Here is a 15211-nt window from a genome sequence, read left to right as displayed (position 1 = left end):
GGGGACTGCCTTGTTGCAACAGAGCAGCCACCTTGCCCCTCTTAGAGGCACGTTTTCTGGGACACTTGGCAAGACGTTTTGTGTGCCTTAGCACTTCAGAAAGCAAGGCGAGGAACTGGAATGTTCGTGTAGTCACTTTCATTTAATAAACATGTATTGAGCACCTACTGTGTGCTAGCCCCAAGGTGGGCTCGGTGTCCGGTCCCTGTGCTCACTGCCTCTGAGTCCTCATGGTGCCACGTTAATTCCCCACCTGCCCTGTGAGTGTCCTGAAGCCAGGACAACAGCTCTCATCTCTCCAGCTTCTTCGCCTACTGCACACAGTAGGTGTGCAGCATCCCTCAGAAATCCATGCTTTACCTTCTTGCTGCTCAGCCACTAAAGGCTTTGGCCTAAAAGCCAAGCATCGTCTGGCCTGGAGATGCAGGAGGCTTTGGCCCTCCATTCTGCCCCCACCTCACTGGCTCTGTCATTTTGACCTCAACGATACCATGACCTTGTCATTGAGACCCACCAGTGCTTTACAGCGTCACAGCATGTCAGCTCTGTCTGTGCATATGGGTATCTGGTCCATGCTTACCTACCCCGTATTCAGCCTCAAAGGGCCGAGAACATTCCCCCCGTGCAATTCAGATTTGTTTTCTAACCTCTTCGTGCCATCCAGCCCATTTTCAGCTTGAAAAATGAGCTGGAGAAGACAGGGAAGCTTTGCTGAGGTCAGAGAGTGAATCAGCAGCCTGTCTCCATGCCGACCCACCTTCCCCAACCGGCCGGCGCCCACATCACTCAGCCCCGATTAGCAGAGCCTGGAGGCCACAGTGGGTGACGCTCGCCTGGAGAGTCCCCATCGCTCCTCCGGCGCCCCGGTGATGATCCCCGGCCCAGTCTGCTGCAGCAGCCGGCACCACATTCTCAGGCAGGACAGAGACCCCGGAGAGCAGGTCATAAATACCCACCGGCTCCTTCCTGCTTTCACGCCCAGCTTCCTCTGCAAGGTGGTGAGACGGGAACCCAGAAGGGCAGATTCTGCGAAAGCCTGCACGTTGAGATCCTTTCAGGAGAGACCGGCGGGGACCAGTTGCAGCTCAAAGGTGGACACTGGCAACTCTGAACGCTTCTGTTCAAGAAGACGCCTTGCCATTGTAAAGCAATTATACTCCAATAAAGATGTTTTTAAAAAAAGAAAGAAAATGCCTTGGAGCCTCCCAGCTTCAAAACTGGCATCGGGAAATGGCAGGAAAGGTGGTGATCAAAACGAAAAAAACCAGGGCGGAAGGAATGGATCGCAAAGAGGCTTTTATACACACACACACACAGTTCTTCTGCTTCGTTTGTCTAGGTTACATCTATTTTTTATTAGTCTCTGAGGTCCCAGCTTTGGACAACTACTATATTTTGACAGGGCGAAGGTTTACAAAGATCAGGGCAGGTGAAACTTCAAGCAGTTGTCTAAGTCATCTGCCATCTGCGACAGAGAGCTGTGTCTATACCAAAAAAATGTCATTTTAGAATTGGTTAGAAGAGTGGGTATAGGACATCCAGATGGGGTAAGTTAGTTTAAAATTATCCCAATTACCAAATAGGCCAATTCCTTTTTTTTTTTCAACTTTATTGGGATATAATTGACAAATATAAATTGTATATATTTCAGGTATACAATGTAATGTTTTGGTATACATATACATTGTGAAATAATTACCACAATCAAGCTAGTTAAAATATCCATTACGTCACAGTTACTATCTTCTTTGTGTGTGTGTGTGTGTGTGTGTGTGTGTGTGTGTGTTAAGAGCACTTAAGATCTACCCTCTTAGCAAATTACAGTACTCAATATACAATCCAGTATTGGTCACTACAGCCAACATGCTGTAGAACAGATCTCCCGAATTTATTCATCCTGCATAACTGACACTTTGTACCCTTTGATCAACTTCTCCCCATTTTCCTCCATCCTTTAATCCCCCATAACCACCATCCTAATCTCTGATTTTGTGAGTGTGACCTTTTAAGTTTCTACATATAAGTGAGATCATACAGTATTTGTCTTTCTGTGTCTGGCTTATTTCACTTAGTAATAATGTCCTCCAGATTCATCCATGTTGTCACAAATGGTAGGATCTCTTTCTTTTATAAGGCCGAATAATATTCCATTGTATATGTGTGCCAGATTATCTTTATCCAGTCACCTGTGGATGGACACTTAGGCTGTTTCCATATCCTGACTATTATAACTAATGCTGTGATAAATATGGGAGTCCAGCTATCTCTTTGAGATACTGATTTCATTTCCCTTGTACATATACCCATAGTGGAATTGCTGGACCACGTGGTAGTCCTGTTTTTAACTTTTTTGAGGAACCTCCATACTGTTTTCCACAGTGGCTGCACCAGTTGACATTCTCGCTAACAGTGCACAAGGGTTCACTTTTTTTGCCACATCTCCACCAACCCTTGTTATCTTTTGTCTTTTTGATAATAGCCATCCTGACAGGTGTGAGGTGATATCTCACTGTGGCTTTGACTTGCGTTTCCCTGTTGATTTGGTGATGTTTTAGGCCCATTTAATTTTAAATGTCCACTCGAATAATCGAATAATCCAGCAGGTCATTTTGTATAATGGGGGGACTGGGAGGGGCCGTCTCTACTGGGTTGCCGAGGGGCTTGGTCCCTTGCGATGCTGTCATCAGCAGGTCAGGGGGAGGGTCAGAAGTGCAGTGGGCCCCAGCCATTTATGGAGCTGCCCTGTGGCCTCACGTGGTGAAACACACTTCACGGGCACAATCTCTGATCCTGCCCACCTCCCATTTTGCAGGTGAGGGGCCTGCTTCTGAGACGTTAAGCACATCAGTTTCATTTGTAGCTGGTGCAAATGTGGGAAGCGAACTAAAACTAGTCGATGGCACATCCTAGATTCAAAGAGATTTAGGCAGCAGGGAACAGTCTTGATCGAATGAGATGGACCCTAGGGGGATCGTTGTATGTTTCCGTGCTTTTGGGTTCAAAAACATTAGCCCACAAACAGGATAGGGGACATACGAGGAGAAAAGGCCTGGGGCCGTTCTCGATGAGTCGCTGGTGTTATGTGTCTGCCTGCTGGAGAGGTCGGGAAATTATGGTCTAGCGTGGGGAGCAGACAGGCTGCAGCTCAAGGAGGCAGAGGGCGGGGCTACAGCCTGGGAATCCGGGTTCAGCTCTGGAACCTGAACCCTCAGGTGGGGGCAGCAACCTCGAGGCAGGGGCGCTTGAAATGCAGGCATATGTGGAAATGCTAAAGGCACTGACTGTGTCTAGAAATGAAAAGGAGAGGCATGGAGAGGGTGTCATAGTGGTTGCCTTCTACTCCTCAGAGCCCCCAAAGGATGTAAGGATGTCACCTTTTGAGTGTATAAAATCAAGACTCATGTAGAGAAGAAGGGATATGACTTGATAGCAGACAAACAGACAAACAAACAAACAGCTTTCCTGACAGTCTCAGGACTGTGGGAAGATAGAAGGTAAAATAGGGAGGTAGTGAGCACCCAATCACTGGAGGTAATCAAGTACATGCTGTCAGGACCGCACATGGACTTGTGTGGGTGCTACGTGCTTTGGTTTCCGTGGACTCCTTCCACAAGAAAACTTAATTAAATTTTATGGCTTTGTTTGTATACTGACAGATAGAATCCATGCTAGATGATTTTCATTTCTTTAACTCTGATTTTAGAAGAAATGAAAATGTTTTCCTGGGCCCCTCTCCGAAGTGGATTCTGCCAAAGAACAGAGGAGTGCCCCAAGCTGCTTTTTGAGATGGTTAGGGTGCATGTGTTGCCGGGAGCATGGCGTGAAGCATGGTATGCCTGCTACGATTCCATTCTGTAAAGAGTGTCCACCCGGACCCCGACTGTCATAGATGGTCACACCTGAGACCACGATTAGGGGACCAGAGTGGAGATGAGGAATTGTGGTTCTTTTGTTTGATGTCCTCCCATTTCTGTCTTGTTCAAATGTTTATATTTAACCAAGAGCATGGATCGCTGTTTATAAAATGACAAAATAAGAATACTGGCAAAAGGTCTATAAATTGGACTTTCATTTTTATTGGGGGTAGGGGCGGGGATGTTTCACTCAGTTCTCTGTTTGTCCAACCAGCAACACTGCCATGATGGATAATGCCGTGAGGGTGTCACTGGGCGAGTTTGGTGTTTTCAGTGCACAGAACAACACGTGAGAAAGCTCAGCAAAACCCATGATGCAACCAAGAACAAAGATATAACACAGGCCACAAGGGATCTCTTCTCTCAGGTCCAGCCAAACAAACTGAGAAACACACAGATTCAGAAATCATCTGCATCAGCAGACTCTTCCAGTCAGCACACACATATTTAAGTTTGGTTTGTGTTTTCTAGAACTCCAGGTTCCAGCACCCAGGTCGAGTGGCTGCTAAATGCCTCTGGAACAGGACCTAAGAGTCACCCCAGACCCAGGGGGAGGAAGGAGAGTGACCGAAACTCTACAGAGGCACCACTACCGCCAGCCTGTCCCCTGGGTTCCCCTGCACGGAAGACACATCCTGAACCAACACTGTCCCAATATCAGGTCCGTTTCTTTATTCCTGCCTTTTTTAAAAAATCAGTTCTGATTTCAGCACAGTAAATCTTTTAAGGGTTGAATGCTTTCGAGACAAGTTCCCTGCGTGGTACAGCTGTGAGTAGGATCAAAAAGGGTAACAATGGAATGGTGAATTGCAAGTGGTTCCTAATTGAAGGAAAAGAAAAAGCTAGGGAGATGTCCCTGGCCCGAAAAAGGAAAGGAAGGGGAAAAAAAAACCCAACAAGCATGGAAATCTGTTGATTTGGAAGGGCGAGAGTAGGAAAGAGGCCTCATCATTTTGGATCTCCATCTGGTGTCTAAACCCCGAAGAAGTCCTTTCGTTCAAATGTCGGTGTATGCACAGAGCTATTATCAATCACCTCCTGTCTGCCAGGCCACACTGGGTGTCTTTGTCAGGTGAGGAAGGGAGGGAAGCTGGAGCGAATCTGGGAGGCTGTCCCGGGAATTCTCACTTGAGAAAACATCTGGCTTTTCCACATCTCTGGCGCAAAACAAACAAGAATTTTATTAAATGATGTGTATTGTGTTCTAAGGTAGAACTCTTTGGAAGCCTGACACAAACAAGCAAACAAAACAAACAAGACCCCCAGACTCGGGCACTTGCTACCAGGGTCCTTCACAAAGGCACGGGTGACAAGTTGTGGGGTTTTTTTTTCCCGAATCCACTTTCCAGTAAACAACCTAAACAGTGTATGAAGACCCCAAACCCTTCTTCTGCCCTCTTCCCGCTGCCCACCCGCACCAGGCCTATACCCGCATCGAAATGATAACCGCCCCCCAAAGAAACCTCCAACTGTCATTTGTCTACTTTTCGCTCTCTCCTCACGATCACTCCCCTCCCCTGATGGCCTGGCTTCCCCGAAACCAAACGTGAGCCGTTCTCTAGCTGCACTGGAAAATCAGAATTTATTGTACATATGTTTGTGTTCCACTTAATAAAAAAACCCTATATTTTAAGATAAACTTTGTTAGTAATTCATGAGGCAACTGACTATTTATGCTAATCAGGCAGAAATATATTCTCAAGCATAATGCATTACATAAATTTGAATGTAAAATGTTCAATTATGAAGTAAATACAGGTAACGCACATAATAAATTACCTCTAATAAAAATTATAGAAGATGTGTCTTCAAAGAGAGAGCAGCTTTAACTTACAACTGTGAATTGCTTAAAGAGAAAAGAATTAATAAATGCTGATTTACTCTGATGATTATTTAGCACATAATTCACCTATTCACAACAACTCCTAGTAATCAGACGGTTGTCTCACATTCTCCAATATGAGGCAAGACTGTTTCCTCAGCAATTTTACCCTTATCAGATTATCTCGTCTGATTCGATTAATTTTCGTCCATGAATCTGCTAACAGTGATTTCTGACTTACTTGCCCTGCTCACTAAAGACTGCTAAAAGGATTTTTCTCTAACACTACAGCTAGGAACACTCCATGCCTTATCATTCAGTTCCTCTGAACAACTCTTTTCTCAAATCGATTTAGTTGGTTTCAGAGTGAAACTCAGTGGACACTGGTTAGTTCTACACCATAAAATCAGCTCCTGGATAAACAGAGTTCAGACACTACCCTTGATGCATCTTGTTCTTTTTAGATTATATATGTCTGATTCCAACATGATATACCTGAGTTGCTGTAACTCACAATCAGGAAAACTATATTATCTTTCACTTTTAATCATTATAATTTGGAGGTAAACAGGGTTTACAATAATTTTTTTTGCATAAAGTTACGATGTATGTACTGACATGAAACCAAACTTGTGTTTCTGATGTTATGGTTTCACAATCTCCGACGTGATTCGACCCGTGCCCTCCTCCCCCCTGCCAAATTCTTCTATAGAGATTCACTGCTTTCAGGAACCTGCATGCTACTGGTTTGAACTGGTCAATAATGACAAACGCATGGTTTCTAAATTACTCTGTATTGTTCTACAGAGATTACTAGAGTCTATATAGCAAGGGAGTATTAAACAGTAAGAAGACACAGTTCATATTGTAGTTGGATGAGATTGGCTTGGAGAGAAGTGAAACAAACAATGTTAGCAAAGAAATCTAAAGAAATGTGGCCTGCTGTAATTGTAGAGACTCAAAAACCTGAATAGTACTAATTAAAATGAGAGAGCTCAATTGTTACAAGAGAAATGCCACTAACAGAAGACTGTAAATGTTTAGACACCCCTGTGAATCACCAAGTAATAAAGGGAAAAGGACAAAAATGAGAATTAAGTTATAAGCTTGAGGGCACCACTGCTCCATGTCTAAAAAATAATTCGGATCCTCCTTTTTTTTTTTTTCCCCCAAGAGAAAATGGGAGACTATAAAAGATTCTGCAATGAGAGAAGAAAAAAAAAAATACCCTGCCTGGTTTGACAGAAGTGTACAAAAATAAACCATAAAAATGTGCAGATAATAATACATTTATCTGCCCAAACATGGGCATTTAATATCTAGAAATGACACATAATTGAAACAATTAGGTGCATGGCCATGAATCTGTATCTCATGGTCTTCCTCATTGGTGAACTCTGTTTATAAATGTTGTTTATTTATAAATGTAGCAGTTTCAGTGTTCCTGACCAAAAATACTTTCATGAGAGGCAGGGATCGTATCTCACATCTTTTACCAAAACTGTGATGCAAAAGGATTAAAGAAAAAAATTCTCGTAAAAAATGAATTAATTCTTCCTAAGCATGCTGAAATTCATATTTTACATGCAAAATATAAACTTCAGACATTTGTGGCTAGTGATTTTTAAAAGGCTTAGAAAAGTATTGCTATAGACAATGCTAATGACACAATATGTTTATGTAATTTAAGCAGTAAATTTTCCTCTGAATACCTAAGCTGTAATCCCTTAACTTCATTACTAGGTGAAATACTGTTTGAGAGGAGGAAAGCAAAGGAATTCTGTTAGGTTGCATAAATATTGACATAATCTTCACTCTTTCTTCCCCAAACTGGTAATAGACATACCTCATTCCATCCCAACAAAGTACTCCCATAAAACCAAAACTACCCATATAAACAGCTTCTCTGCAGTGATGATGAAAAGAAAAAGTGCTTTTCTAGAAAACAGCAACAGTGCTGTCCTTTTAGGGTAACCATGTGCCTACAAACGTTTTGGGGAATCTCTCATTAGGGATTCCAGGGTTTGCTGAAACCCAAGGCTGCCAGCATGAGAGAAATTAACCCAAGTCTAATCTGGTGTATGAAGCCAATGAGTGACATCTAAGGTCTCGTTATAAATAGTAAAGTATGCTGTCCGGTGGGTGAGAGCGCTCTGAAGTGCAATGTTCAAGAAGCTGGCTTAATATATGACTAAGTGTCAGAAGTCAGGTTTTCTGAGAATTACTTTTCAGATAAACAACTTTATAGCACTGCACTTAATCTTACTTACTAGAGACATCTCATTTATCACTGAATTACAAGTAACTTTAATTCTATTGATATTGCCATAAAGCCCGTTGAAACTCCATCCTGGCACTTTTAAAGGGTTTGGGGCCCTGTGTGTTACATGGGATCCTCTTGCATAAGCCTCTCAGCCATAGTTACACTTGGAAGGCTCCTGGATCCCCTGGCCTCTGTATTCACAGTCAAGGGGGGTGGTAGGGAAAAATGATTCTCGCACCTGCCAGCACTGCCTTCAGCCCCTTTCCTAACAAAGTCGGGTTCTCCCACTGCAGTCAAACTAACTTTCTGTGCCTCTTTTCTCCTCCCACCTAGGGAAACCAGCTTCTTTTCATTTCATCAACAAAACTGGACACGGATCAATTTCAACTGACCTTTGCCGAAAGGTGGCGCTGTTGAGGTAAAAACCAAGTCGGTCCAACAATAGTTTTCACTCTTCGATCGTTTTGCAGGCTTTTCAGAATTTTTCTTTTTAATGCACCGTCCTAGCGTCCCCCACCCCGTCCCATAAAATAAGATAAATATGATTAACACCAAATGCATTTCATTAATTGGAGGAATCAACATTCCAACATCCAAGCGGGCGGGCTGGTCTTCCGAACGCTGGGTCGGCTTCACGCACTCTTGCTTTCCCCCAAGTCAATCTCGGCTTCTCCATCTGGTCTATCGCTTTAAAATCTTAGAAACAGAGTTGTTGGTTCTTTTTTCTTTTCTTTCTCTTTCCGTCCTTTTTCTTTTTTGCATAAGCTTTAGAAGGATCGGTCTAGAAAACTGAATAGTCATTAGCATCCGCGACCCCGAGGGGGAAATGCAGCCCCCTACTCCACTCCACCCCACCCCCAATCTAGGTTTCCGGGCCCGTCCGAGAAACCGCCGTTTAAAATTTAACCCTTCGAGGGGAGCTGGTGAAGGCTGGGTGTTTTTTTGGTTTTCCCCCCCTTGTTCCTCGCCACGATCAAGTCTGAAATAATTAAGTGAAACGTAAAAGTGCAAAGGGCGCGCGGGACCCTGATAAACAGGAGTCAAATTTCATAAGGGGGTGGATGTGTGTGTGTGTGTGTGAGAGAGAGAGAGAGAGAGAGAGAGAGAGAGAGAGAGAGAAAGAGGGAGAGAGAAAGAAAGAAATGAATCTCAAAGGCCAAACTCGGGCCAGAGTCGGAAGCCGGAGGGTGAGCCGGGCTGACCTGACTCCGAGCTTTCCCGGAGTTAATTCGCGGAGGAGTTCGCTCCCCCCGCAAGGGCACGCGACGCCAGCGGGCAGCCAGCCCCCACGCGGAATGGCTCCTGAACAACTTATTTCACCTCCTTTAAAAGAGGGTGATAAAGCGCGCTTTCTCTTTCCGCCGACTGCAGACCGCCCCGGCAGGCGCGCGGCGGGGCGACGTCCTCCGCGCCGTCTGGACCCCTGCACACCCGCGCGCGGGCACCGGGGAGAGGGACAAAGAGTTTGGGCCAGTTTTGAGCTCCGGGCACTGCCAGGCTCGGGGAAAGGAAGGTCCCCCGGGCGGACACCTGGGTGTCGAAGATGGAGCAAGGAGAAAAAGCTACCCGGCGAATTCACGACCCTGGGGATGGTGGTCGGCGGCGGGGGGGGGGGGGCGGCCAATCCCGCCCGAGCTAGTGGCGGGAGAGCTGGGGCTCCGGAAGGCAGGCTTTTCTCGCTCCGAAGTAAAGCCAACCGTCGTGCCGGTCCACCCGGGTTCCCGCAGTCCCCCTGGAAAACTCCTTCCCCTCTTGCACCAAACTTTGCGCCTGGCTTTGCAACCTCCCGAGAAGGCTGCGGCGCAGGAAGGGTTAAGACTGCCAGTCCCAGCTGACAGTCAGCTGATTGGGCCCTGATTGACAGCTCGGAAAAGTTTCCTTGTTTCTATATTATGCTAATCGCGGCCGCTCTCGCCGCCTCCCATTGGCCCGGAGTACCAGTCAATTTCCCTTTTGGGCCTGACGTCACAAGTGCTATAAAACTCAGCAATTGCTTTAAACTCTTCTTGCTGGATCAGAGGCTTTAAAATCTTTTTTTCATCTTCGAGCTGTAGCTCGGGCTGCTCGTCGGCTCGGCCTCTCCCCTTTTGCTCTCCGCCTCGCCTTTCCCCAGGACTTCGCTATTTCGCTTTAAAAAAACAAAACAAAAAAAAGGCAAGAAAGAACTCCGCTCCCCCCTCCCTTTCCTCCAGCCCGGCTGCACCTCTGTCTTGCACTTTGCACGGAGGGAGGAAGACCGCGAGGTTGAGAGAGAGAGAGGAAAGAAAAAAAAAAAAAAAAACCAGGCAGAAGAAGAGGCGAGAAGCATGAAGTGTTAACTCCCCTGTGCCAAGGCCCGCGCCGCCGGGACAGCGGCCCGCCGCGCCTCCAGCCCCGAGCGGCCGCCGCGCGCGCCCCGCCTGCAGCCCGGGCCGGCGAGGCGAGCACTCCTTATGCAAAACGCGCAGCGGAGCGGCGAGCGGGGGACGCCGCGCACCCAGCCGGGCTCTTCTGGCTTCGCCGCCGCCGCCGCCACCGCAGCCCGCAGAGGACCTTCCCGAGCCTGAAGCCGCCGGCTCGGCGCGCTAGGAGGCGAGCAGGCGAGGAGGGGCCGGGGCGAGCGAGCAAGCACATTGGCGTGAGCAGGGGGGAGGGAGGGCGGGCGCGGGGGGCGCGGGCAGGGCGGGGGGGTGTGTGCGCGCTCGGAGGTTTCGGGCCAGCCACCGCCGCGCGAGCTAGAAGCGCCCCAGCCCGGCAAGCTGGCTCACCCGCTGGCCACCCAGCACAGCCCGCTGGCCCCTCTCCTGCAGCCCATCTGGCGGAGCGGCGGCGGCGGCGGCGGCGGCGGCAGGAGAATGGCATCAGAACTGGCAATGAGCAACTCCGACCTGCCCACCAGTCCCCTGGCCATGGAATATGTTAATGACTTCGATCTGATGAAGTTTGAAGTGAAAAAGGAACCGGTGGAGACCGACCGCATCATCAGCCAGTGTGGCCGTCTCATCGCCGGGGGCTCGCTGTCCTCCACCCCCATGAGCACGCCGTGCAGCTCGGTGCCCCCTTCCCCCAGCTTCTCGGCGCCCAGCCCGGGCTCGGGCAGCGAGCAGAAGGCGCACCTGGAAGACTACTACTGGATGACCGGCTACCCGCAGCAGCTGAATCCCGAGGCGCTGGGCTTCAGCCCCGAGGACGCGGTCGAGGCGCTCATCAGCAACAGCCACCAGCTCCAGGGCGGCTTCGATGGCTACGCGCGCGGGGCGCAGCAGCTGGCCTCGGCGGCCGGGGCCGGCGCCGGCGCCTCCCTGGGCGGCAGCGGCGAGGAGATGGGCCCCGCCGCCGCCGTGGTGTCCGCCGTGATCGCCGCGGCCGCCGCGCAGAGCGGCGCGGGCCCGCACTACCACCACCACCACCACCACCACGCCGCCGGCCACCACCATCACCCGACGGCCGGCGCGCCCGGCGCCGCGGGCAGCGCGTCCGCCTCGGCCGGTGGCGCGGGCGGCTCGGGCGGCGGCGGCCCAGCCAGCGCCGGGGGCGGCGGCGGCGGCGGCGGAGGCGGCGGCGGCGGCGGCGGCGGGGGCGCGGCGGGGGCGGGGGGCGCCCTGCACCCTCACCACGCCGCCGGCGGCCTGCACTTCGACGACCGCTTCTCCGACGAGCAGCTGGTGACCATGTCGGTGCGCGAGCTGAACCGGCAGCTGCGCGGGGTCAGCAAGGAGGAGGTGATCCGGCTGAAGCAGAAGAGGCGGACCCTGAAAAACCGCGGCTATGCCCAGTCCTGCCGCTTCAAGAGGGTGCAGCAGAGGCACGTCCTGGAGTCCGAGAAGAACCAGCTGCTGCAGCAGGTCGACCACCTCAAGCAGGAGATCTCCAGGCTGGTGCGCGAGAGGGACGCGTACAAGGAGAAATACGAGAAGCTGGTGAGCAGCGGCTTCCGAGAAAACGGCTCGAGCAGCGACAACCCGTCCTCTCCCGAGTTTTTCATGTGAGTCTGACACGCGATCCCAGCTAGCCACCTTGATAAGTGCTCCGTGGGGGTCCGACTCGGGTGTGGGCTTGCCACTTCCAGAGCCTTGCTCGCCACCGCCTCGCCCCCTCCCCTCCCGAGCTTGCCCCCCCAGTTGCCCCCTGCGCGCACGCACACGCACACACACACACACACAACACACACCGTGCTCCGAGTTGGTGGTGGTGGCGAAGGCTGTTTTGAAGTCGGGGAGGGGCAGGTTGTCTGGCTCATGCATTGCCAATCTGAAATTCTCCATAACTCGCTAGCTTGTTTTGTTTTTTTTTTAACACTCCCCCCCCACAACGTGCTCAGTGTTCAGCGATCTCGGCAGAGTTCCTCATGCTCACCTTTGAAGCCTGCATCATTCACGTATTTTTTTTTCTTCTTCAGTTCATGAGCTGGTGTTCATCTTCTGTGTGTGTGTTTTTGTTTTGTTTGGATTTTTTTTTTTTAATTTGAGTTTTTGGAGCTTGCTGTGTTACCCCCTTTTTTTCCCTCCCTACACTCCACCCTCACTCCCTCTCCACCCATCTCCTCTGAGATAAAAGAAAAAAAAGAAGAAAAAAAAGCTAAGTTTTTTTTTCTCCTCCTGAGTTCTTCGTATGAGATTGAGCTTGCAAAGGAAAAAAAAATGTGAAATGTTATACACTTGCAGCGTGCTGAGTTCCATCGGGTTTTTTTGAGCATTGTTATGCTAAAATAGAGGGGAAAAATCCTCATGAACCTGCCACAATCAAGCCTGCATCAACCTTCTGGGTGTGACTCGTGAGTTTTGGTCCTTATGATGCCAAATCTGAGAGTTTAGTCTGCCATTTAAAAAACTCATTCTCATCTCATGCATTATTATGCTTGCTACTTTGTCTTAGCAACAATGAACTATAACTGTTTCAAAGACTTTATGGAAAAGAGACATTATATTAATAAAAAAAAAAAGCCTGCATGCTGGACATGTATGGTATAATTATTTTTTTCTTTTTTTTTCCTTTTGGCTTGGAAATGGACGTTCGAAGACTTATGGCATTGGCATTCATACTTTTGTTTTATTGCCTCATGAGTTTTTTGAGTTCAGAACAAAAAAAAAAAAAGTGCAACCGTAGAGCCTTCTTCCCATGAAAGTTTGCATCTGCTCCAAAACTGCTTTGAGTTACTCAGAACTTCAGCCTCCCATTGTAAATGCACTGAAGGGATTCCTTGTTAAAGATGCCAGAATGGGTTAAAAAATTTAACACGGCCAACAGTAAAGAACTCTTAATGCTTTCTTTTTAATAAGAATGACTGCCCCACTGGGGGGACTAAAATTGTGCTGTTGCCGAAAGCAGTCTAAAATTTATTTTTTAAAAAAAGAAATCTGCCCCGTTATTCTTTTGGTTTGTTTTCTTTTTCTTTTTCCTTTTTTTTTTTTTTTTTTTTTTTGGCTTTTGGTCATTGTCAAATGTGGAATGCTATGGGTTTCTAGTATATAATTTAATTCTAGTTTTTATAATCTGTTAGCCCAGTTAAAATGTATGCTACAGATAAAGGAATGTTATAGATAAATTTGAAAGAGTTAGGTCTGTTTAGCTGTAGATTTTTTAAAAGATTGATGCACTAAATTGTTTACTGTTGTGATGTTAAGGGGGGTAGAGTTTGCAAGGGGACTGTTTAAAAAAAAGTAGCTTATACAGCATGTGCTTGCAACTTAAATATAAGTTGGGTATGTGTAGTCTTTGCTATACCACTGACTGTATTGAAAACCAAAGTATTAAAAGGGGAAGCACCCCTGTTTATATCTGTAGGGGTATTTTACATTCAAAATGTATGTTTTTTTTTCAAAATTAAAGTATTTGGGACTGAATTGCACTAAGATATAACCTGCAAGCATATAATACAAAAAAATTTTGCAAAACTGTTTAGAACGCTAATAAATTTATGCAGTTATAAAAAATGGCATTACTGCACAGTTTTAAGATGATGCAGATTTTTTTACAGTTGTATTGTGGTGCAGAACTGGATTTTCTGTAACTTAAAAAAAAAATCCACAGTTTTAAAGGCAATAATCAGTAAATGTTATTTTCAGGGACTGACATCCTGTCTTTAAAAACAAAATGAAAAGTAAATCTTACCACAATAAATATAAAAAAATCTTGTCAGTTACTTTTCTTTTACATATTTTGCTGTGCAAAATTGTTTTATATCTTGAGTTACTAACTAACCACGCGTGATGTTCCTATGTGCTTTTCTTTCATTTTCAATTCTGGTTATATCAAGAGAAAGAATAATCTACAATAATAAACTGCATTTTTTTTTTGATTCTGTACTCAGTTTCTTAGTGTACAGTTTAACTGGGCCCAACGCTGCGTTAGAAGTGTAAAAGGCATCCTTTTCTCCAGAGGAAGGATTAATGGAGAAGTAATGAGGCAATAATTCAGAGTGAAACATAGGCTGTTTTGTGAGGTGGAAGGCCAGTCCCTTCCAATAATTAGTAATATTTAATATAAATGTAAATTACAATCTCTCAAAATCCCCCCCCCAAAGTTTTCAGTTTTCAAATAAGTAGAGACATCATTGCCCTGGTGGAAACAAACAAACAAAAATCCCAACCAGAGAGCAGGGCCTTCTCAGCCTCGCCCTGAGCTTCTCATCCCACCACACACCCATCTAGAGGGAAACGAGCCCGGCAGAGAAGGCATTGGCAGACGTGGCTTGGGCACATATGCATTCAATGGTAAAGATAAACAATTCTTGCCTTTTGGCTCAAATTGATTATTTTTCCTTCTTCCCTTACATGCCATGATTTTCTTGTTAGCAAGGCCTGACAGGATTTCACATCAACACTTTGGACAAATTACAGTTGTTTGTTTGTTTCTTAACTTTGAAGGTCATTTGTCTTAAATAGGAAAAAGAAAAATCCACCTCTCACAGAAGTCCAAGTACGTATCTGGGTTTAAACTGTTATTAAATCATATTTCCCTGTGAATATTTAGCTGAGGGCTTCTCCACGTAGATGAGCTGATAATGATTTCAGAGCACCTTAGCTCCTGGAATACAAGCAAAAAATAATGCCTGGTTGGAATAAAGGCTGTGCTTTGATTTCTCAGTATTTACCCCAACATAGGCTACGTGTGCGGGCTCACTTAAAAGATCCCTTGGAAAGTCTAGAGCTATCTTCACTAACAGCATTGACCTATTTTAAAATGACACAAATTCATGCAACTAATGTTACAAATTCATGCAGTTTGCATTCT

The 15211-nt window shown here is 46.8% G+C and overlaps 1 protein-coding gene across 4 annotated transcripts in view; it reads left to right on the top strand.

Moving 5' to 3' along the window:
* Positions 1-9859: 9859 nt before the first annotated feature.
* MAF (MAF bZIP transcription factor) overlaps positions 9860-15211 on the top strand; it is a 364562-nt gene continuing 359210 nt past the window's right edge. For 2 of the 4 annotated variants that reach the window (XR_009530627.1, XM_060084396.1), the window contains exon 1: positions 9860-11963. Coding sequence is in view for 3 of the 4 variants with exons in the window: in XM_060084396.1 (XP_059940379.1) it covers positions 10834-11963 (1130 nt within the window). In the remaining variant the exon portion in view is untranslated. The remainder of the gene's footprint in view (positions 11964-15211) is intronic. The other 2 variants (XM_060084395.1, XM_060084394.1) reach the window with 2 other exon arrangements.

This window comes from Mesoplodon densirostris, chromosome 19 (genome assembly GCF_025265405.1).
Source record: "Mesoplodon densirostris isolate mMesDen1 chromosome 19, mMesDen1 primary haplotype, whole genome shotgun sequence".
NCBI classification, from domain to species: Eukaryota; Metazoa; Chordata; class Mammalia; order Artiodactyla; family Ziphiidae; genus Mesoplodon; species Mesoplodon densirostris.
This window is presented reverse-complemented; position numbering and strand designations above follow the sequence as displayed.